Source organism: Phyllostomus discolor, chromosome 2, assembly GCF_004126475.2.
Source record: "Phyllostomus discolor isolate MPI-MPIP mPhyDis1 chromosome 2, mPhyDis1.pri.v3, whole genome shotgun sequence".
Lineage (NCBI taxonomy): Eukaryota > Metazoa > Chordata > Mammalia > Chiroptera > Phyllostomidae > Phyllostomus > Phyllostomus discolor.
In genome coordinates, this window is record NC_040904.2 from 215406250 (window position 1) to 215429893 (window position 23644).

Here is a 23644-nt window from a genome sequence, read left to right on the forward strand (position 1 = left end):
CAGTGGCCAGCCCCGCCCTGGGGACACACGTGGGATTTACGCGTGGGGAGGGGACACCCTGCGCTGGCCGAGCCCCAGCAACACTGGGTAGGGGCAGGGGGAGGCAAGGAAGGGCTGGACAGATGGCTCTGGGCAGGGCGCGTCTGGGACGAAGGGCTCCTCCGGTGGCGGGACCGGGTGCTGCGGCCTGAACGCACTGCGTCGGCCCCGGAACCACAGCCGCGCAGCGGCCCACCTGTCCCGAGAGCCGGGACGCAGCCTGCACGCTGGGCCGGGATTTCCCTGGGAACCCTCCCGGCCCCGTGGGGTCCAGGCCTTTCAGAGAGAAAGGGGCCTCGGCAACCCAGGACCTCCCCTGACCCCCGGGGCTGCCCCCCCCCCCCCAGCCGCCCACCTGCAGGCAGCTGCAGATGGCGAAGAGGTAGTGGAAGGCCAGCACGTCGCTGTTCACGGCCAGCAGCCCCAGCAGCCAGGTGGCGCTGACGAGCAGCAGCAGCAGGAAGGAGGTCCTCAGCAGGGAGCTGCGGGGGGGGGGGGGGGGGGGGGCGGGCACCAGCCTCATTCCAGCCCTCCTCCCACCCCGCCAGCCGCTCGCCAGTCCAGCCACCCACTCGTCCGCCCGTCCACCCATCTGTCCCCCCGCCCACCCGCCCACCCGCCTGCTGGCTGTCCCTCCCCTGAACCTCTCTTCTCTGAGGAATGGCACCCCTGCTGTGGGCCACCCCTCCTCCCGCCCCCCGGCTCTGGCACCCACCCATGGGGCACCCTTCCTAGTCTCCCTGAGCCTCTCTGGGGTCCAGGGCTCCTCGCCCAGCTCTCCTGCCGCCCTGCCCGACCCTCCGAGGCTGTTTTTGTGAGCCGGCCCCCCCCCCCCCCGCCCCCAGAGCACTGCAGGTTCCCCTGTGCTGGGCCCCCATCCTGCTGGGAGCGGCCTCCTTCCTCCCTGGGGCTGCAGTGTCACCCCGGCTCCCCTGCCCACCCGCTGCCGTCGCCCCGGCCACGCCATCCCAGGTGAGACAGACACGGCCCAGGGGCCACCACTAAAGCCCCCCCCCCCCCCGCCCTCAGCGGCGACCCTCCCTCCGGCACACCCCTGCACCCCAGTGTGCCCCCAGGCCTGGCCTGGTCCCCTCCCAGGGCCCGCACACCACTCAGACCCAACGCCACTCCACCCCGATGGCGTCCAGACACGGCCACCTCCCCAACCACGGTGGCCTGTCGGCCCCGCTGTCCGGCCGACCTCGGTCCCCTGGACGGGCTGTGCCAGTGGCTGCAGTGGGCCTGGGAGCAGCCAGGGGCCTGGCTCCTGCGGGAGGGCCAGGCCCTGCCCAGGGCTCCTCCCCTCGGGCCCCCCGCCCCCCATCAGCATCAGCATCAGCACCGACTCACACGACCCCCCTCCTCTCGTAGCAGTGGCGCTTCCCCCGGCAGGACACTCTGGCTGACAGCACAAACAGGACCGTGTTGACCTGGAAAGCAAACAGTCGGGACCCGCTCGTCTGTGTTGTCACAACAGACCCGCTCGGCAGACACCGCCACCGAGGGTTTCCGCCCTGTCCCACGCCCGCCTGCCCGCCTGCCCACCCGGGACCCCTGGGGCTTGATACCGGCGTCTCACGCAGGTGGGGACCCACGGGTGTGAGGACGACGCCCGGACAGGGGGACGTCAGCCCTTCCTGCCCCTGCCCCCGCCCCCGCCCCCGCCCCCGCCCCTCAGAGCAGCCGGCTCCCCGCGCCCTTGGGGCCCCACCACCGTACTCACAGCTACGACCGTCCCGATGGGCCCGGCAAAGCTCCAGATCAAGGTATCTCGGAGGGACAGCCAGCAGAAGTCAGGGTTCCCGTAGCCCTGGGGGTCCAGGCCCACTGCGAGGCCTGGCCGAGGGAGAGGGGTGAGGACAGTCAGGGTGGGCAGGCCCACAGCGGACGCCCCCGCCCCGCCCCGCCCCACCCCACCCCACCCCACCCCACCCCACACAGGCAGGGCCTGGGGCCCCACAGTCGCCCTCAGGCGGACGGGCCGGGAGGGCTGAGCCAGGGGCAGACGGGACGGGGAGGCCGGAGAGCGCTCCTGCCCGGGCCTGGGGGCGCTGGCTCGTCTAACACAGGCCCCTGGTGGTGGGCTCCCGGCCCCACCCCGGGGTGGGGGGGGGGCTGCCCCGTGCGCCCTCACCGGTGACGATGGCCGGGACGCCCCAGCCCACCACGTAGTAGAAGCGCATGGGCCCGGCGTCGATGTTGCGCGGCTCGGTGAGCATGCGGTACACGTGCAGGCTCTCCACGAGGGTCCAGGCGAAGGCGCTCATGGACACGTAGTGCAGGGCAATGGCGATCACCGTGCACAGGAACTGCGGGGACAGGGGCCGTCAGCGCGGGCCGAGGGCCGGGGCGCGGGGCGGCCACGGGGCCACGGGGGGGGGCGGTCTGGGGGCCTGAGCGGGGGTATTGCCGAGTTAATAGTCTTCTGTGTTAGGTCCGCCCGACAGTGGCCGAGTGCCACCAGTCTCAGCAGCGTCTCGGGCTCCCCGTGCGGAACAGGGTCCCTCCGCAGCCCACCCGGGGACGCGCGGGAGGCGGGGCCTCCGTGACCTCAGCAGGAGCTGGAAGCCCCCACTTTCCCGTCACGGTTCCAATGGTCACGTGGGCATTTAGTCTGAAGTCGAATGCTGCGGAGGGGTCTGCTCAGACGGAGGGCCCCAGACCACGGCCGTGGCCTTGGCGGCCACCCCTGACCCTCAGGCGGGCATGTCTCCAGTCCCTGCTGCCGTCCCCTGAGCCCCACCCCCAGGTCTCGGGGTCTGCACCCAGGAGACACTCGGAGACCCACAGACACAGGAGGGCAGGAACGGAGACAGGGCCGCTGTGACCCACAGGGAGCCAGGCCAGGCTGCCCCGTGGGGGCCCCACAGAGCCATCTCATAGGGAGCCCGAGTGGCCCCTGCTGCCACACCAACCTCAACAGGCCACGCTCTCCCTGGAAACGAAATCCCGGACCCGGAGGTGGCCAAGGGACCACCGTGGAGTGACATTCACGAAACACAGCCGGGGCGGGGGGCGAGCAGGGGAGAGACCGAGGGGCAGGTCACCGCCTCAGACACCGGACGCGGCCCGGACACGGGGAGGCTGCGGTCAGCTCGGGGCGGGGCGGAGAGTGAGCCCGGGTGGTCGAACCCCGCACCAGGCACCCCTGCTCCCCCGTGTGCACCAGACGCCCTTGGCTCAGGGAGGGAGGATCGGTCGGGAGGAGGGGGGTGGCCTGTGGCCTTAAGCAACGTGGAGAACAAATCCGTAAACCCACTTCTCTTTTAAAAGAGACGTGTTAGCGATACAACACTTCGCCACTTAACAGAGCCACGGACACAGACTGTGGCCCGGCGTGCACGCCCCTCTCCAGCGGCAGAACACAGACAGGACGCCAGTGTGTGGAAACCCCGGGAGCCTGCCGGGCACCCGGGAGCCGGACCGCCTCTCGCCCAGACGGGGAGGCCAGCACAGGAAACCGGTCAGAACCCAGGGCCTTCTCCGCTCCGGCCTCCGAGGGCACGTGGGGCCCGGGCGGGGGGCCGTGGGGGGGGGCCCTCACCGGGTTTGCCGTCTGGGTGACCCCGACCACGAAGACCAGCTGCGAGAGGAAGAGCGCGGCGATGAGGTTCCGGTGGGCGCTGTGCAGGTTGGAGCGCAGCGTCCGCGCCAGTGCCAGGAGGACGAAGGCCACCAGCAGGGCGGCCAGGGACAGGGACACGGCCGCGTAGGTGACAATCTTCAGGGGCAGGACCTCTCCGTGCTGCGGGCAGGCGGGCGGGAGACAGGAGTGTGAGGGCCGTGCTCTGAGGGCGCCTTCACAGGAGACGGACTCCCTGGGGCAGGAGCCCCGGGGGGCGCGGGTGGGAACCCCCGGCAGGACCAAGCCAGGTGGGCGGGGCGGCCGATGCCCAAGACCCGGGGCAGGTGGTGGTGGCGGCCACCCTGCTATCCACAAATTGGCTGAATGCCCCCGACCTGCACACACCAAAACGTGGCTGGGACGCTGAGTTTTATGTCTCGCAGTCTCTCCACAATAAAAATAAACGACAAGAAAAACCTCGCCCATCAGCCCTGCCGTCGGGGGAGGCTGGGTCTGCCCCCACTGAACCCTCGAGGGACGAGCCCTCCCACACAGACTCAGTTTACCCCAGAGGTGGGTGGGCCGCGGCGGCTGGGGGCTGCCCCCTTCTCCCTCGCTTCCCCAAATGTCTCCCTTGTCCAGGACGCGGTGCCCTGTGGAGTTCCGGCATTCGGGACACAGGAAGTTCCCATTCTCTGGAAACTTCCGGAAAGTGTGTCCTAAACTCGTGGAGTTCTGAGCAGGGGATGCCTGGGTGGCGCTAGGCCTGCAGCTACCTCGGGGGACCCTGGTCCTGGGGCTCCCCCACGGCTGCGGGCGTTCAGAGACAGTGGCTTGGAGGCCCCGGGGTGCTCGGGAGCCGTGGTCCCCACTGCTTCTCTCTCTCCCACCTGGAGCTCAGCTTCCTCGGCCCATGAGTCCGCTCCCGGCCCTGCCCAGCTCCCTGGCCGGGGAAACCCCCAGTCCCACAGGGACCAAGACCACGAATGACTGACCCCCGTCCCCCGCAATGCCGGGACCTGGTGAGGCCGCTCGAATGCGCCTCTGCCCGGGCAAGGCCAAGGGCAGGGTCTCTCCCTGTCACCCAGGGGCCCAGGGGCCGGGTGGCAGCTGCTCACGGCTGCTCCACCCTCCCGAGGAGGCGGCAGAAACTCGGGCGGCTGCACACCGGGGAGACCAGGGGAGGGACAACAGCCTTGCCCCCGGGGACAAACCCAGGCCTGAGAAAGAGACTGCACTGCGGTCACCGGGCCCCTGCTCTGGCTCCTGGACCCCAGCGTCAGGCACCCAGGCAGACGGCACCACTGTGCCCCCCATGATCGCACTCCTGGGTGGCCCCGGCCGGCTTCCTCTGCCTCGTGGGGCCTCGTGCGGAGGGGAGAGGCTCCACGGTCCCCCCGCCCGGCTCCCGTCTTCCCTAAAACCTGAAGCGGGGGACGCAGCAGCTGCGGGGACCCTGCTTCGAAGGGAGGCGTGTGTCCCAGGGGCCTCTTTCCAGGCCGAGGGTCAGGGCCTGCCACCTCGGGCTTTTGACTCACAACCCGGTCTCTCTCCCTGAGGACGCTTTTGGGGGTTTTGTTTCGGACACGCTCACGGAGTCTGGCCACAGCACGTGGCAGGAAAGCCACCGCCGGCTGGGGGGGCTGGCTGGGGGAGACGCAGGGGCCTGGGTGCCCACCCACCTCGCGCCTGGAGACGTCCATGAGCACCGCGAAGCCGGCGGTGTGGGTGCACTGGCAGGTGACGTGGGTCCGGTTCCTGGACAGCAGCCCGCAGCCCTTGGCCGACCAGCCTCCGGTGCCCCCGGGGCTGCGGGGGAAAGGGGGGGGGTGGTTCCCTCCGCCGCCAGGCTCTCCCAGGGCCTCCTGCCCCCACCCCTCCAGAGCCACATGGGACCCTCACGGCGCCCAGCCCAGCACCCCTGTCACCGGCCGCCGCCGCCGCGGTGTCTGGGGCCTCACGTGAGCGAGTGGTTCCAGAACACGCAGACGGGCTTGGTGCGCTCCTGGGTCTCCAGCAGGGCGAACCGCACCCGCACGGGCCGCTCCAGGGGGCTGGGCAGCGCCGTGCCCTCGCTGTACACCGCCGCGCTCACCACCGGCGTGTTGATGACGGGCCGGCCGGGCAGCCTGCCGCGGGGACGAGAGCACAGCGGCCCACGGCCTTAGCGGACCTCGTGGGACGGACACCTGCGGGCGGTCTCGCTGGGGACGCTGGGACAGACGTCTCTGCGGGAGGGACGCCCCGCAGGGGGCGAGCCTGGGCAGTGGGCGCGGGGGGCCCGATGCCGGTTTTGTCACGGGCGGGGCGTGTAGTCAGGGAGCGGCCCCCGGCCCCCTCTGAGTCAGAGGTGGGCTTCGGAACTTGAGGACGAAGGGATGCCATGGGCACGGAGTTGTGGCGGCCCCGTGACACGCACCACCAGGAGACACAGCGATCGGCTGCCTCCCGTACATGCCGGGGCCAGGGATCGAACCCGTAACCTTTTGGTGCATGGGAGGAAGTTCCAAACCACCGAGCCGCCCAGCCATGGCAGGGAGGTGCAGGTGCCGATGCAAGGAGAGCCCCAGCCACCCCAGAAGGGGCCCCGCCCATGTTCCCGGCCGGCCTTACCGGAGGCTGCGGCGGTCGGGGTCGTAGTGCTCGGGCAGCAGCTGCCCCAGCGTCCGGTAGATGGCCACCAGGGCCACGGCGAACTGCCCGGGCTCGTCCGGGTGCCGCCTCTGCCTCCTGAATGGGGCCTCCCTCTCAGGGCTGGGCCCGGGGCGCGGGGGCTGCGGGGTCTGCGGGGCAGCCTTCCGACTGCCGGGCCTCACCGCGGGGCCGTCTGCAACGGGAGCGAGAGCGGGAGGGGGTGGGGCTGGACACCTGCGTGACAGGGTCCATGTGGACGGGCCCCGAGGACACCGTGCTGAGTGGGACAAGGCAGTCTGGGCCTCTGTCGCCCCCGCACACGAGGCCCGGGAGACAGGGCGGAACAGGGGGTGCTGGGGGGCGGGCGGGGGGGGCTGCTGCCATCTCCCGGGAGCATCGCACAAGGGCCAGGGGGCACCGGACACTGTCCCCGGCACGGTGGCCTCTCGGGAGCGCCTGGAGGCCCCGGAGCTCGCCTTGGAGCGGAGAGCCGGTCTGTCCCGGCCCGGGTTTGCCTGGCCCTAAATATATCACTGGGTCTAAAGCCTCAGTTCCGCCCTGGCCGGCGTAGCTCAGTGGATTGAGCTCGGGCTGTGAACCAAAGTGTCGCAGGTTCAATTCCCAGTCAGGGCACATGCCTGGGTTGCAGGCCACGGCCCCCAGCAACCGCACATTGATGTTTCTCTCTCTCTCTCTCTCTTTCTCCCTCCCTTCCCTCTCTAAAAATAAATAAAATCTTAAAAATAAATAAAAAAAAATAAAGCCTCAGTTCCCCACCACCCGACAGGCTCCGCATGTCTCCCGCTGACCAGCGGGCTGGCCAGGGGTCTGGGAGGCTCCCCGTTGGGGAGGCCTCACCCCAGCAGAGCAGGAGCACCCCCTCCGCTGTCGGGGCCAAGGGTGGGTCAGGGCACGGGCATGGGCGGCGAGGCCCGGGCTGGGCGGGTAGTCCACCTAGGGGACAGTCAGGGCAGAGGAGGGACCTGGCTCCCATGGGAGGTCAGGGTCTGAGGGCGGAGATCGCCGGCCTGGCGAGGCCCAAGAGGGCAGGCGGAAGGTGGGCTGAGCATGAGTCCACCTGTCGGGAGTGGGGGGGGAGCTGGGGGTCGGGGGGAGCAGGTCACTGGAGAGACACCTAAGCAGCCGTGGGCTGTGACTCGGCACCGCCACTTGGGTCCGAGAGCAGCAAACACCCTGGCCAGCGCCCCTGGACTGCAGGACGGCCCTGCCGTGAGTGAGAGCCGGCATCTCTGCACCCCGCAGGCCACCCCGCCCCCTCACGGAGCGGCAGGATCCCCGGGGCCCGCCCGGTGTCCCCGAGCCTCACCCCTCCTCTCCGGGGGCTGGAAGAAGTCGGCCGAGAAGAACACGGAGGAGGCCAGCTCCTCCGGGAAGCCGTCCGGGACGTCCTGGAACCGCGGCACCCAGGCTCCCGTGAAGTTGAACTTGTCGAAGACGTCGACAGCCAGGACTGCGGGCACAGCGGTCTCCGTCAGTGAGGCTCCGCGCCCCGCCTCCCTGACCCGCAGTCTGGGGACCAGACTCTCCTGTGCCCCCCCCCCCCCAGCTCTTTCACCCCCGAGGCCCTGCAGGGGGCTCCTAAGCAGGACGGGGCAAACACGCCGCAGGTCCGGTCGCTGACCAGGCACCCGAGGGCCCTCGGGGTCGGGACTCATGGGGCGGCACCGGAGGCAAGCTCGGGAAGTGACCCCGTGACCTGTGCCCAGTGGGCGCCCCCCGCCCCTCCCTGGTAGGGACGCCGCGGGTCACAGACCCGTCCAGCGACGGGTAAGTGGGTAAATCAAGGGGACGAGTCCGGGAAGGGACAATCCCTGGTCCTGCCCGGGTGCCCCTACACCCGAGGGGGGGGAAACGAGGAGCCTCCCGCCGGGCCAGCCCCCCGGGGCTGTGCCCTCTGCCAGCGCCGCCCGGCCGGGTGGGGCTGCTGCTAACGAAGGAGCCGACTGGTGAACCCCTGACCCCAGAGCAGCCTGTCCCGAGCACATGGGGACTCAGTTCACGAGGTGTCCGTTCTGCTGCTGACTCTGGCCCTGTCTGCCGCCCTGTCCTGCCCTGGGCCCGCGGCCCCGGGGCCACCCCTGGACAGCCTCACGCCCCAGCTCCGAAAGGCCCCGGGACCATGGAGGGCACGCCAGCGGCACCTCGCCCGCCCCTCTGCCCGTGCCGGTCCCCAGTCCCCTGGGCCCAGGGGGACGTGTGCATTTCTGCAGGTCAGCGGTGGACAGGCCGGACAAAGAGTGTCCGATGTCCCCGTTGTGCAGCAAGGAAAGGGGAGGCAGTGCTGCTGACCCTTCCCCAGGAGGTGGCCGCGCCGGGGCGGTGCACCCGGTGGCCCGGGCTGTGCCCTCAGAGCCCCCCTCCCCCCACCCCCCACCGTGCCGGCGCCCGGGGCTCACTCATGTTGGCGGTGACGATGACGAAGGGCCGCAGGTAGGTCCTGCGCAGGTTGCGCGCCACGTTGCCCAGGTAGTCCTGGAAGCGGCTCAGCAGCCGGGCCGCGCCCGCCTCGCTCCGCTGGATGTGCTCCCAGGCCGCCCTGGTGCCCGGCGCCAGGAGGGCGCTGCCGGCGTGGACGACATCCTGGCCGGACACACACACACACACAGACAGACAGACAGATAACGCTCAGCGCGGGGGCGCAGCCCGGGGAGGCCTGCCTCACCCACGGGGGCTCCCCGGGTTCCGGAGGCCAGGCTGGGCTGGGCCTGGGCAGGGAGGGGACAGCCAGGTGCCTGTGCGGTGACGCCCCGCCCCCGCACGCCCCAGCATCTGTGAGAACCGGGCTGCAGCAGCGAGGGGCAGACTCTCGGGGTCTCCGGGGCTCGGGAGCCCAGCCGGAGACAGAAACTGGAGGGGACACGTGCGTTCTCCAAGAGTCAGCGGCAGGAACAAAGTCTGCTGGCCCAAACTCTCAGGCCTGGACTGCAGTGAGGGTGACGGGAGCCTCCCTGCCTGGGCCCTGGGGGTCTGTGTGGACAGGAAGGGCTCCCTCAGAGCTCTGCACAGACAGGGGGACCCCCAGGGCTCTGTGTGGACCAGGGGGGATCCCCCGGGGCTCTGCATCCATGGATGGGGGGACCCCCAGGGCTCTGTGCAGATTTGGGGGACCCCCCATGGCTCTGCACAGACAGGGGGACGCCAGGGCTCTGCGCCCCAAGAGCAGTCTGCAGACATCGGGAGGAACGAGTCTCCTCACGGGTCATCCCAAACAGACATTCCTCAGGGGCCAGGGACTCGCAAAGGCGGGCAGGGGGGTCCGCGTGGGACAGGCCATGCCTCCCAAAAGCTGGACCCCAGGGTGTGCGGGTCGGAGCAGAGACCCCGGAATCCCCGTCCTCAGGAGCTCTGCGCCCCTGGTGCTCCGTGCCTCAGTTTCCTTCCCTGTACACCAGGGGGTGGCTGCACCCCTTCACGGATGTGCGTGTGGAATCAGTGAGCTACTTCACGTAAACTGCACAGAGCCCCGCCTGGGCCCAACTCAACGGCCAGCTGCTAGCGGCCATCCCTGTTTCTGTCCCCCCGACGGTGACCCGCCTGTGCCCTTCCTGAGTGGCTGTAACGTCCATGACCAGCGAAACTGACCTGGGCTCACGTCCGTAAAGGGGAGTGTGGCCAGCAGGACCCCGGGCCCAGAGACCTCGCGCAGCCCAGCACGCACCACGTCCGTCCCCCCGAGCCCCCGTGGGCCACCCACCCGAGCTCCCGGCCCCTCCTGCCCGAGCAGGGGCCCCCCCCCCCAGGGACCCCGCATCCGCACCCTCCTACCTCGTGGAAGTCGGCGTCCCGCGTGGCGGCCAGCTCGAAGCCCTGCTGCCGGCTCTCGTGCTGCAGGACGCGGGCCAGCAGCTGGTAGGCCGTGCGCACGTCGTGGCCGAAGAGCGCACCCGCGTGCTGTGTGGCGTTCCGCAGCGCCTTGGCCAGCCGCAGCGCCCCGGCGCCGTCCAGCCGAGTCTCGTTCCGGCTCAGCTTCTCGTTCTGGAGCAGGGTGGGGGTGGGGGGCACAGGGGGTGTCGGCAGACCCACCTGCCGCCTGTGTGGCTGCGTGGGGGCCCCCCTTGTTTGGAGAGCCACACCGCTTTCGGGTGGGAACTGCCTTGTCAGGAGAGAACCTGAGAGACCCCCCCAAAACCCCACAGTGGGCCTGGCTGACAGCTGCGGCACAGCAAAGGGGGGTCTGTCGGGCCAAGGAGCAGTTGGAATAATACCCCAGCGGAGGCACTGAGGGGAGGGGGAAGGGGTAGAAGCAGGCTCGCCCCGGCCCTGGGGCTGGGCCCGGGGACACGCCCCAGGGACTCGACCCCGGGGGCTGGGAGTGTGCAGAATCAGACACGGAGCTGGGTCCTCACGGAGAAAGAGCAGATGGGCCCTGAGCCGCGCCAGCGCCTGGCCACAGGGTCCCTGCTGCCCGGACGCCCAGCCAGCCCTCCCAGCGGGCCCTCCCCACGCCCGCCCCTACCGTGGCTTTGAGCTGCACGAAGGAGGCCGTGGTGCAGTTGAAGAGCTCGGGGGGCCGCCAGCCCTTCTCGCCGCTGCAGTGCCGGACTGCGTTTCCTGGGGGGAGAGGGCGAGCTCGAGAAACCTGAAGTTCTAATGGCTAGTGAACACGTGTTTGTCCGGCGGGGGCACCGAGACCCCACGCGTTGCCTGGGGTGTAAACCCCGGGGGAGATGTGCACCCCTCGCTGGCCCGGGGCCGAGCAGGGGCCACGGCCGCAAAGCCAGCCCAGCCACGAGGAACACACATCGGAGCAAGCCCGTGGCACAAGCCAGCTCAGCTGTCGGCCGAGTGCCCCCACATCCACGTGCACCCCATGCCTGCCACGAGCTGTGCACTCTCCCGACACCCCTTGAAGGGCAGATGCAGCCCCCACCCCACTTTGCGAAGGGAACCCCCTTGCTGAGCGGAGAAACAGCTCCGTGCGCCGCCATAGCACCCTTCCCAGGTTTTCTCGCTTGTCATTAAGGGAAAAGTTCCCTATTTGCCCCCCCCCAACACTTTGGCTGAACCAGGTTTCTCAACACCGGACATGAGCTCCACTGCCTCAGACAGCTCTCCCACGAACCACCCGCCTCCCCCGGGTTTCCTGCTGGGAGGGGACGGCCTCACAGGCCACGGCACTCACCCACGGACCCCTTGGGGCACGGCACCGCGGCGGGCTGCCCGAACTTGGTCTGCGGCCACCAGATGCCGGCTTCAAACGCTCTGGGACACCCGCTGTAGATCACTGGGGGGCACAGGCAGGAAAGCCCTCAGCCGTGCCCCACACATAGAGGGCCCTCTGCCCCCAGCAAACCGACCCCTCGAGCCCCCCCACCCAGCAGTGAGAACGACGGGTGGGGGTGGTCCCCGGCTCTGACGATGGGCCAGGTTCACAGAGGCCACGTGGGCACAGCCAGACCCTGCGGCTGCTGAGAATTCCCGAGACCCAGACACCCAGACACCCGTGCCCGGCGGCCTGTGCCCACGACACGGCCCCAAGGGGGTCGAGAGGCACCGCAGACCTTCACAGCCGAGCACGGTGACCTCGGCGAAAGGGTTGTCGCAGCGGTTGCACTGGCGGCCGATGACGCCGGGCTTGCAGGCGCACTGCCCCGTGTCCATGTCGCAGGCGCGGCTGCGGGAGCCGTCGGGGAAGCAGTCACAGGGCAAGCAGGCGTCCTGGTCCAGGGGCTGGTAGTGGTTCTCCTGGGGCAGGAGAAACGCCAGGGGCAGCGTGTGGGGCTCCAGAGGCCAGCGGGCCGCCCCCCCACCGCCGGGGGTGAGTCCTGGGCCACGTCCAGGTTCCCCACATTCCCCGGGCCACGCCAGGCCGGGGGCGTTCTCCAGGAGGGCACCCCACTCTCGTTTCTGAACTTTTTGAGGCCACCTGCCTACTCATCCTAAAAAGACCAGAGATTCAGACGGAGATACGGGTACGAGAATGGTCTTCGCAGCGTTTTGTTTTGGGCCTCTGAAGAAACCAGGAGCTGCCTGAATGTCTGCCACGGGGCAGCTCAGGGTCAAGGGCATGGGCTTCAGATTCAGAAGGTCCTGGGTTCACGTCCAGCTCAGCCGCTCACTGGCTGTGCCAGCCTTGCCCGGTCACTCCAGGGTCCCCCACTGAAAACTGGAATGGGTCGTGACCTGGGAGGACTCCCGGCCAGTGTCACCGTTTGCTTCCGTGGCAGCAGGGACACGGAACAGTCCACACGGGGTCCCGACTGCGTGCGTGCCGGTGCTGGGAGGAGGCACACACGTATGGACAGTCACCCTGGGAGGGCAGGCGGACCCCTACCCTCCTTTTAAATTCCTTTCTGCACGTCTTACAGTTTTTTACAAGGAAAAAAATTCTAGGCACCTTTCCCTAAAGGACCCATCCCCACTGCTCTCCCACCCCTGCGGCCCCCTGACGCCCCCTGGTGCCCCACCAACCAGGTCCCGGTTCCCTACAGCTGTTGTGACTTTTTCATTTAAGCGTTTCAGGAGACAGGTCACGTTTCCAGAGCCCTGAAGGGAGCTGGGGAGCATCAGCACGCGCCCCTACAGTGGCCCTTTCCCCTTCCTGGGGTGCAAGCGCATCCGTGTGATGGCACAGGTCGCACGCCACGTGGCTACTTTGACCAGCGGACCTTTACCCCTAGACTCAGTCGCAGTAGCTCAACAGCAGCTGCTAACAGGACGCTGAGGGTGCACGCCGGGTCCCCGAGCCGAGGAGGGAGGGGTCTTACAGGCTTAGGGCTGAGAACGCCGCAGCACGCTCAGACACCGGGCTGGGGGCGAGTGTGTGCCTCCAGACGCAAGGCGAGGGGTAGGGCTCCGCTCTCAGACCAGAGGCGGGAATGGGGCTCTGTCTGCACTCGGGCAGGAGGCGGTGGGCGGGGCTTTGCGCTCGGACTTCCCCCCAGGGGGCGGGGCTCTGCGTTCAGACAGGAGGCGCGGGCGGGCTTCGCGCACAGAGTAAAGGCGGAGGTGGGACTTTGCTCTCATCCAGGCGGGGATGGGGCGTTGCGCTCAGACAACAGGCGAGGGGCGGGCTTTGTGCTGAGACCCTAGTGTACACGTGACAAACACCAGGCTGGCGGGCAGAACCCGGCCCTCCACCTCGTTTTATCCGCCCAGCACCTTGTTTCTACGCGGCAGCAGCACCTAGCTCTCTCCTGTTAAGGAGCAGTTACATTTATATGGTCCTAAAGTGACATTTGGCCCTTCGGAGGCGACTGCGAGGCTGATGTGGCCTCCGGTGAAAATGAGTTTGACACCCCTACCCTAGCGGGAGACAGGGCCTTGCACGCAGACTCGAGGCACCGACGGGGCTCTGCGCTCAGACTCGAGGCAGGAGGCGGGAACGGGGCTTTACATTCAGACCTGAGCAGAGGGGCGGGGCTTTGCACGCGAACTCAAGGCAAGGATGGGGCTCTGTGCTCAGAGGGAGACGGGAACGAGGCTTTGCACTCGACTGGAGGCGGGGATGCGGCTCTGCACTGAGACAGGAGTCAGGGGGCGGGGCTCTGCTCTCAGACTGTAGGTGGGAATGGGGCTTCGCGCTCAGACACGAGGTGGGAGGGGTTGTTCTCACACGGGAGGCGGGGCGCGGAGCCTTGTGCTCAGACTGGAGGCGGGGACGGGGCTCTGGCCTCAGAAAGTAGTCAGGGGGAGGGGCTCTGCACAGGCTGTAGGCGGGAGTGGGGCTTTGCACTTAGATTCCAGGTGAGACGCGGGGCTTTGCGCTCAGACCGGAGGCGAGGGGTGGAGCTTTGGGCTCAGACTTGAGGCTAGGATGGGGCTCTGCGCTCAGACAGGAGCAGGGAATGGGGCTTTGCGCTCGGATGGGAGGCAGTGGGAGGGGCTCTGCACTCAGACTCGAGGTGGCAGTGTGGCTCTGGGATGGGATGGACAAGAGGCGTGGAAGGCCCCATCACAAACAGGAGTTGGACTGGGGAACTGGGATATGCTCTAGGCTTCTCATATTTGACAGTTTTGGGTGTCACTGAATGCTGGTCGGATAAAAGACCAGGACAATGGAGAACCGCAGCTCGTGCCAAAGCTGAGCCAACAGCACAGAAAGTGCTCAGTTTCCTGTTACTCACAGGCTGTGGCGCTGACGACTCAGTTCCCAGGGTCCAAACCAGCTCACAGGTGAAAACCAGCCTGGGGGTACTCAGTCCCTTTGGGTGGGGCAGCACAAAGCCTCAACCCACATCAGTGTGTGTGTGTGTGTGTGTGTGCACTGATTTCCCGGGGCTCAGGACATGTGTGTGACTCTGTCCAGGCCCACGTGGGGCCACCCCCGGGCTCAGCACTCAGGGTGCAGGATGGGGGACGCGACCCCGCCGGCCACCTGCAGGCCGGCCTCACCTTGCACTGGCACTGCCCGTTGGTCTTGTTGCAGTCGGGGTCGAAGCCTTTGCTGACGGCACAGTGGCACGGCCCGCACACGGGGTTCCCCCACCAGCCTTTGGGGCACGGAAGGTCGACCCTGCCAGGAAGACAAGGCGGCAGGTGAAAGGAGGGAGTGCATCGCAGTCTTTCCGGAAAACACTGTTGCAGGCGGGGCCTTGGCTGGCCGGGTCCTGGGCACGGCCTTCCCCTCGCAGGGCCTCAGTTTCCCCCTGCCCCACTTGCCTTGGCCCCCAGGGGTCTTAGAATCTCATGTCCTAACCCCAGCCTTGAGGGGCCTGCCTCTGGAAGGGTTCTACCTACCGAACTGTTATTTTAACATAATTTGCTTCCTTTTTCTCTTCCACCGGGAGACACAGGCGAGAACCCCAGCCCAGGCTTGCTGTCAGCAGGACGCACACACGTGGTCCCTGCCTCAGCACCCGCACTGTGGCACCTGGCCATGGGGCTCAGTGACAGCTGGCCCCGGCCCCACACACAGCACGCTGAGCCCGGATCGCTGGGCCTGGGCATCTGCCAGCTCAGGGTGCACAACAGGGCTCGGCAACACCCCGGGGCCCCAGGCCCAGGGGGCAGATGCTGGCCACAGCCCCGCGGAGGCTCAGAGCAGCTTTGCACAGAATGCCATCTGCCCCGGCGGGCTCCGAGTAACCAGGAGCGGGACCCCATGGGCTCCGCCGAATCACCACACCCACCCAGGCCTTGTCAGCCTGCACCAGCAGGCTCTGGGGTGGGCGTGATGTTGAAGGTGACCAGGCCAGCCCCACCTCCCAGGTGCTGGCTGCCACCTGTCGCTGCCACCCTACCACTGACCTGACGGCTCACCTGAGCGTGCCTGTAGACCCACCCACCTGTGTGACAGCACCCCGCCAATATCCCTCAGGCACCTCAAAATCAAGTGCTGTCCTGTGCTTCCTACCCTGACTGGTGGCACTACGCCCACCTTCCTGTCCCCCTCATACTCTCCTTCACCTGATGAGCTATTTATTGAGCACCAACTGTGTACCCAGCAGGGCCATAAAAACGAATGGAGCGGAGTTCCTGGGTCTGGGGGCTCCAGTCTGGTGGCCGTGGCCCTGCACTTGCTGTGTGGGGACCCCAGGGCCTCGGTGGACTGCGTCTCGCACCGCCTCCTCACCCCAAACACCTGCAGCGCCAGGCCTCGGGGACACGCACAGCCTCCAAGCTGGCCCCCACCCTGGCTCCTGCCTGCTCCAACCTGGCTCCACCAGGGAACCGGGGCCTCTGAGGCCCAGACCCCTGGCCCCAAGGCCCCCGCAGAGCCCAGCTCTGTCCCCACATGCTCGGCAGGCCCCTCCCGGGCCTGTCTGCCCGCCGGCCGCAGGACATGCCAGACAGCACGGCCTCCAGGCCTGGCCCCCTGGGCTCCACAGGCGGCCTCCTCCCACCGCGGGGCTCAGGCCCTGCTGCTGCTGCTTTGCCCCTGAAACGCCCGCTCCTCCGGCCTCCCCGCCTCCCATCCCCTGTCACCCAGACGGGTGCCTGTCTTCTCGCGAGATCACGGGCTGAGGGCACCGCTGCGTCTCACTCACGGGCAGCATTACCACACACTTTACGGTCCCCAAGTGACAAAGAGCAGAGCGAGACAACCCTGCCAGGTGGGGCTGCGGGTGGCCCCGCGGCTCCTGCGCCCGAACGGCTGGCACGGGCTAAGGACCACGGCCGGCGGGGAACCAGGCTCCCAGCTGGGGACAGTGAATCGCCTGCGACGGCCCTGGGCTTTCGTGCACGCCGGACACGGTGACAGCATTTCACGCGGTGACACATGTCTTCCTGAGTCTCAGGGCCAGCCGGCTCGGAGCCCGGCGGGCTGCAGGTGAACCAGCTGTTTGCAGGTTTCCGAGGGGAAACGTGCTCCCTGAGGCCGAGTTCCGGACGCCCAATCAGACGCTCATTCATCTCACGCCAAAGTTGAGGGGAAAAAGTAGGTCCTTGGCCCGGAACCACGTGTACGAAGAGACGAGAGGAGGAGACGCCGGGCCGGGGCGGCACCTGCAGGCACAGCAGGCGGCGGTGCCAGGAGGCAGGGGGCGGGGGGGACTCTCACCTGCTCTCGCAGTACGGCCCGTGGTGGTGGGCCCCGCACTCGCACTCGTAGCCCCGGGGGGCGCCCGGGCTGCGCACACAGGCCGCCGTGTGCTCGCAGGGGTTCAGGTGGCAGGCGTCCACACACTTCCTTCCGAAGTGCCCTGGGGGGACAGGCCAGCATCACCCCCGCCCCAGCGCTGGCCGCTGGCCGCTGGCCACTGGCTAGGGCAGGCCCGCCCCCCGGAGCCGGACCCTCCGCGTAAGACATCTCGGCGTGTGCGCTCCCCAGACGCGACGTGCCAGGCCGCTGGGCAAGGCCACGGGGAGCCCGAGCATCCGGGGGGTCAGACTCGGGCACACAGACGAGAGGGCGTGCCCAGGCCCCGGGACAGTGGGGAACGGGGCAGAGGGGCCCGGCCGCCCCAGGGCACACGGTGTGGGGCGCCAGCTGAGCACCACTACAGCCTCTCAGGGTTCAAAGCAAACGGTGAAAGCACACGTGTTAGAGTGGACTTTTCCCTATTTCTTCCCTCATCTGGGAGCCCGGAGGGCCCCCCTGCCGAGGGCGGATGAGACACAGACAGAGCTGCTCCTTCGTTCCGAACCAAAGCTCGGGGCTCCCAGATGCACCGAGTTGGTGGGGACGCCACCCCCCCCCCCCCCCCCCGCTCGGCTTTCCTCCCTGCGCTGGCGACACCACAGGCGTCGCCCTCGGGTGGGCGCTCACCCTTGTCGCAGACGCAGGCATAGCTGTCCCAAGTGTCACGGCACTGGCTGTGCTGAGGGCAGGGGCTGGAGGCGCACGGGTCCCCCACGTCACAGCCGTCCTTCACCCTGACCTTGAGGGCGTCGTCCATGTCCAGCGTGGCGATGTTGCTGGCCGTCTCCCCCATCCTCACGCCCTGGGGAGGAAAGGGCAGCCGGGCTTAGTCTCGGGCCTGGGGCGGCAGGAATCCCGACGGGGCCCTGGGGGCTCAGGAACCCCGATTCTGTCTGGTCCCACGCTTCTAACGCAACACCTCATTGACCTATGACCCTGGGACTGGTGGGGGGAAGGGGGCGGAGGCTGTATTCCGGGTGGGGAGAAAGGCCCCCAGAAATGAAGACAGGAGGCTCCCGCGCCCCAGTAACCCTCACCGGTGAGCATCACAGGGAAGAACACCGGAAGGTCACGGAAGGTATGACTGTGGGGGCAGTGGGCATCCCGGGAGGAGGGGCCACCGCCCAAGGCACCACAGTGGGGCCACACTGGCGAGGCCCAGGGCAGGGGGCCGGGTGTGGCAGGAGAGAGCTGGGGGAGGGGCTCAGGGTGGGGGTGGCAGCAAGGTGGAGGGATATAGTTTATTTCCTTGAGGTGGGAGCCCAGGGGCTGTGAGCTGGGCCACTCTATGAGCAGCTGCCAGAACAGCTGGACGAGGGGACGAGGGTGGGGTCCGTGCAGGTGTGGTGGACAGGCGGGGCCGGTGGAGGTAGTGAGGAGCCAGCTCTGGCCGTGCCATGAAAGCACAGATGCAGGTGGCCGACCGTGTGGCAGGGAGGCGGGGGCTTTGGGGAGAGAAGGTGGGGAAACGTGGGGAGGACGGGTCTAAGTAGGAAACTGGGTTGGTTCAGGTTGGGGTGGCTCTTAAAGTGGAAACTAGCAGGTGACCAGCGGCACCCCGAGTCAGCGCGAGGCACGGCCCCGCGCTCCGTCCTACCTGCATGCAGCCCCGGAAGCCGCGGCGCACGGAGACCTTGTCCTCAGACACGCCACCCACCACCACGCTCCTCATCTTCAGCCCCGGGAGCTGGTTCCCGATCTGCACCGTGTCCTGCGAACGAGAGGGGCCATGCCCACCGTTCGGGGAACGCCTTCTGGCTGAGAGGAGCATGCTCAGATCTCCAACTCAGCTGCCTCGGCAAAGGCCCCACAGTCCGGGGCCCCCTGGGCCTCCCACGGAGGGCCGGCTCAGCCTTCTCGGCGGGAAACAGGGGCGTCTGTGGGTGACGGGCGGGCGTCTGCGTTCCGGCCCCGCCAAGATGGTCAGTTCGGGGAGACGGGGGGGGCAGGGGCAACCCTCCCGCCTGCAAAACCGGCCGCTGTGTGAGGAAGAGCTTGGTGAACGGGGGTGTCGGCAGCAGAAGAAAAAATGTGTCCGCTGCTGGGGGAGCTAAGACGCCCCCCTTGCCCCCCCGTAGGCCCTGGGCCGGGAAGGTGTGCCCGTGGACTGGGCCTGCCGTCTGCTCTCAGAACCAGGTGTGCGAGGGCCCGGATGCCAAGAGCACCTGGCAGGCACCCATGAGTGTGGGCGTCCTGCAGGACACGCCCCTTGTTACCTGGCTGCAAACCATGGAAACTCATGGGGTTCAGCAAGTGCTCTCCGGGTGCGCCCTGCCTGGGATCGCTCGTGCCATCCGGGGCGGGCGGGCGGGTGCACCTCGGGGGCCCCCGCCCCAGTACTGGGTTTCACTGCTCACCCACCTGCGTGCACCATCCACTCTGAGGGCAGCAGCCCGTGCGATATCGATCTTTGCACCCAAAGGCCCAGTGAGGGGCACGCAATCGTGTCTCAAGAGACGCCTTTGCTGTAAGAGGCCCCTGCTGAAGGCACATTTTGGGGCACCCGGGTGGAGTGCAGTTCCTGACCCCAGAGCTGACCCTCGACAAAGGGGATCAGGTGCAGATGCCGGGGCCTCAGCACAAGGCAGATGTGAGACCGAAACTGTGGGGAGGCTCAGAGCGTGTGCCCCCAAACCTCCCAGGGCCCTGGAGGGTCCTGGGGCACCGAAGGGTCCCTCGGTTTTCCCCCAGACCCGACACAGGGGCCTTGTCCAAAGGGGGTGCAGGCGCCAACTCACCTGGTCCATGCCGTAGTCCAAGGTCATGACCGCCAGGTACTTGATGTCTTTGCCCTCCTTGGCGCTCTTCAGCTCTATCAGCAGGTGGTGCCACTCCCCGTCCGTCACGCGTGACCTGGACAGCCTCATGGACGCCACGTCCGCGGGGCCGTGGGACACCTCGAACTGGATGTGGCTGTCCAGGATCTGTTGGGGGGGGGGCGTCAGACAGAGAGGCTACACGCACGGCCACCCCGGGCGGCCCGCACCCTCGGGCAGCTGTCCTTTCTCGCTGCCCGTGACCCCCTCAGCAGCGTGCGCCTTTCTCTAGGGAGGAAGTGTCAGGTGCTGACGGAGGCGCAGGGTGAGAACGCCCGTCAGACCCACGTACGGGGACCACCCCGAGGTACGGGGACCACCCCTTGGCACAGCGGCTGCCGGGCTCCTGCTCCGGAAGCAAACCCCGCCGGGCTGCGGGGCAGGCCTGCATCGGTCTCCCCGCTCCGAAATGCCGCGCACGCAGATGCTCCCTGACCCGCACCTGTGCCCGGAACAGCCCAGAACAACACACTGGAAAGTGGGCCTGTCGCTCATTCCAAAGTACATCAATGCTTCCTAAACACCCCGCGGGCCAAAGAAGAAATCGTGAAGGAAAATAGGGAACACTGTAGCTGATCACAAACAAAACACAACTAATAACTCGTCTCGGTCAACGGTCACCAAGGAGAGGGTTGTCACCTTTCCACGCTCTGCCTCCTCGTGTCCCCAGACGGGAGCCAGCGCTTCCCTGTCCCTCGCTGGCTCTTCACCGTCCTCGCCAACAAAACCCGAAGCCGGTGGCACGGCAATAAAAGTGACACACGCCCCCCCACCCCCACACGTGGTTCCTGCAGGACAGATCCCGGGACTATGGCGGCGCCAGCTGCCACCGTGGGGCTGTCACCAGATCTAGGAGCGGCGTTCGACAACAGCTGGGTAATCCCACTGACAATGCAAGCAGATGCAGGGCTCCAGGGAGCAACCGCCCAAATGGCCTGGGCCGCCGGGTGACCGCGCCGCTGGTCTGGCCGGCCGCGGAGGCCAAGACACCCTGAGCTGCTGCCCGCGGAGCCCATGCACCCGCAGGAGGCCTGCCTTCCCCACGCATCCCTCAGAGATACGCCAGAGCATTCCCGGAGTGCCCGGACGACAGGCCTTTGGGAACTGCCCTTTGGTGGCCTTCTGGGTGGCCGCCGGGGCCTGGCCGATCTCCCCCCGCAAAGGCCTCCACTCTCGCCACCCACTCTCGCGGGCAAAAACCCTTCACCTCGGATGAGCCACCCACAGCGTAATTACTCTAACACCACGGGAGTCTGTGGCCTCGGGGCTTGTTCCTGCCAACTGTGCACTTTTTTCCTACGGAGACCCCAGTGCCAAAGGACAACGTGCGAGCTCTGGTTCATCACCTGGACCAAAACAGCCGGTTTAAATTTGTTCAAACACGGAAACAACCGCAAAGGAAAAACGCCAGCCCCGGGCAGAGCCGTCCCTGCCGACTTCTGGCCCAGCGCGGGCTCCTGGGGCTGCCCGGCACGCGGAGGAGACAATAAGTCACCGGGGGCAAAATGTCGGCTGCGATCGTCCGGATGCACACGGGCCGGCCCTGCGGTCTGATGCCAGTCTGAAAAGGCTCAGAGCGGTGACGCCGGGGAGGGACACGCGGGCTCACAGACAGAGGCTGCTGTCAGGGCTCCGAGCCCCGGCCCCTGCAGGGCAGGGCTGGGCACGCCCCTCGGGGATCTGTCCCCGTGATCAGCCACCCCACGGGGAGCCCTGTCCCCACGGACGGACCTCGGGCAGGGAGCACCTCGGTCCCCTCCCTCTGCCCCTGCCACACGGGAGTGTTCCCAGATGGGTGGCCCACGGGGCGGCGGGACACACCCTGTGGGTGCGGTAGCGCCCGGATGGATGACGAGGGACCCATGGCGCCCAGAGCTCAGGGTCTGTAGGCCCCGGTGTGCAGCCTCGCACACAGCGTCTCCCAGACGCGGACACGCCCACCCCAGGCCGTGGCGAGGGCGAGGCCTGCACCGGGGACGGGGACAGGACGAGGGCAGACCCTGAGGCTGAGGAGCTGCTTCCTCCAGGGAGAGGAGCCGGGAGGGGGGCGGAGGAAGCTGGTGGACAGTGTGCGTTCACATGACCTTTCCCGAGCTTTCCAGAACTCTCCTCCTTCCCTCAAGATTTAAGTGAACGGAGCGGGAAGGGCCAGAGTGAGGAAGAGACGCACGTGAAAGGCAGCTCCATCCAGGGGAAGACTCTCAGGGGCCGTCTAGCTGGGCGCAGCCCCCCGGGAGAGACGGTCGACGGAACCCTGCCATTTGCACCCCGAGGTGCTCACCGCCTCCTTCAGTCCCGAATGCCGGGAGCCTGAGCTGCCGCCCAGGACACCCTGCGCTGAGCCCTGAGGGCTGGGCCGGGGGTCCGCCCAGCTCTGAACATGCTCCGTGCCCCGGGCGTGGAGGGGGAGAGCCAGGGCTGGCAGGTCGCCCGGGGGTGGTCACTGCCACCGTGTCCCTGGCTCCCCTCCCTGGTGTGGGCACCACTGTGCGGCCACCCTGAAGAGCGTGCCCGCGTCTCCTCGCTCCCCCACACGGGAGGAATCCCCGGGCCGGTGCGGAGCGTCCCCTGTCCTGCGGGTCCAGGGCGGCACGTGGTTCTCTCACCCACCTGGAGGTGCAGCCGGGAGGACCCGCCCGCAGTGGCCGCCAGCAACACGCCGTCCTCCTGCCGCGTCCGGAACATGAGCCCCAGGTACCAGGGCACGGAGATGGTGACGTCCAGGCCGCTCCAGGACACGACACTCTCCCCGCTGAAGCGCTGGGGGTGGGGCATGACTGTGGGCACAGACACGGGGCCTCGGGCGTCAGGCGGGGTGGGGACGGGCTCCCGGGGAGGTGGGACGGGGGGAAGGGGAGTGGAGGGAGAGAAATCTGGGGCTCTTTCATTTTCCTGCACCAGCTGGTCTCAGCCCTCCGCTTTTACGGAGCCTGACCCCAGAACCCAGGGGCCATGGGGGTCACATGCCACCTTCCTGGGGTTCCCGACCCCGGCCAGGGGCCCTCGGGCTGGACGGCAGGCAGCCCGGGGTGACTCAGGACCCCTGGGCTGGGTCTAGGGTGCAGGGTGCTGCCCAGGGCAGGCGCCTCACAGAGAACGGTCTCCTGCTGGGAGTGCCACACGCATGTGCCCGCCACACATGCTCCTGGGCCTGCGCCGGACCCGCCTCCTGTGCGCAGGTGTCTGGGGGGATGGGCCCAGACGTGGCAAGGCCCCTGGACAGCTGAGGGCCCCCTGGTGGTTTGGGGGGCCACCAGAGAAGCGACACCAGCCCCAGTCAGGCTGTCAACACTGCTCCAGACTGACCACGGGTGGGTGGGGGGCAGTGCCGAGTCAGGCCCGGTCCTCGCTGCCACCGGCCCCTGGGTACGGCAGTCAGTGGCCCGTGCCCAAGTCGCACCCTGGCTCCTCCGGGGGGACCACACAGTTGTCCCAGAGGACTTCCGGAGGAGGCCACCAGCACCCAGCCACCGGGTTGGGGGCTGCACCGGGCCGGCAGCCCCATGAGCTCTGGGCGGCTGTTTCCTGTGCTCACGAGCCCGCCCTGGCTGCTGTTTTCCCTGGCACCGCCACAGCCGGACTCTCGGCCTCCACAACAGGAACTCGGGGGGCGTGGGCGGACCCCCCCAGTGCTCTGTCCACCCGGGCCCGCTGCCCTCCCTGCGGCCTGAGCTTCCTGTACACGCCGGTCGCTCGGGGCTGCGGGGGCCCGGCCCACCTGCTGCTCCATTGCAGACAGGGGCCCTCGACAGGTGTCACGTGCTCTGTGACACAAAGAAGTTGACCCTGACTGGTGACCCCAACTGGTGACCCTTCGGGGATGAGAGCTGCAGATGGACACGACCCCACAGCACAGGCCTCTACTCCGTCAAGGGACAGACCCAAGCGGGTACGGGTGCCAGGACGGGCAGGCCTCGGCTGTGCAGGTGGAGGGAGCTCTGCTCCCCTCACACACTGTTCCGGCCCCACCTGGTTCTGGTTCGTCAACTCCTTCAAGACCCCGAGGGGAGCCGTGGGCCCCACCTCCCCAAAACCCTCAGGCGC

At 68.1% G+C, this 23644-nt stretch overlaps 1 protein-coding gene across 1 annotated transcript in view; it reads right to left on the minus strand.

Moving 5' to 3' along the window:
- The window catches only part of CELSR1 (cadherin EGF LAG seven-pass G-type receptor 1), a 93092-nt gene that overhangs the window by 4010 nt on the left and 65438 nt on the right, over window positions 1-23644 (minus strand). The window contains 20 exon segments of the mRNA XM_036019754.1: window positions 395-521; window positions 1390-1469; window positions 1763-1875; window positions 2174-2348; window positions 3584-3784; window positions 5287-5413; window positions 5566-5733; window positions 6218-6431; window positions 7566-7709; window positions 8656-8839; window positions 10025-10234; window positions 10716-10810; window positions 11382-11483; window positions 11761-11944; window positions 14594-14714; window positions 16704-16845; window positions 17412-17586; window positions 18382-18495; window positions 19523-19708; window positions 22211-22377. Coding sequence (XP_035875647.1) covers window positions 395-521; window positions 1390-1469; window positions 1763-1875; window positions 2174-2348; window positions 3584-3784; window positions 5287-5413; window positions 5566-5733; window positions 6218-6431; window positions 7566-7709; window positions 8656-8839; window positions 10025-10234; window positions 10716-10810; window positions 11382-11483; window positions 11761-11944; window positions 14594-14714; window positions 16704-16845; window positions 17412-17586; window positions 18382-18495; window positions 19523-19708; window positions 22211-22377 — 3029 coding nt within the window.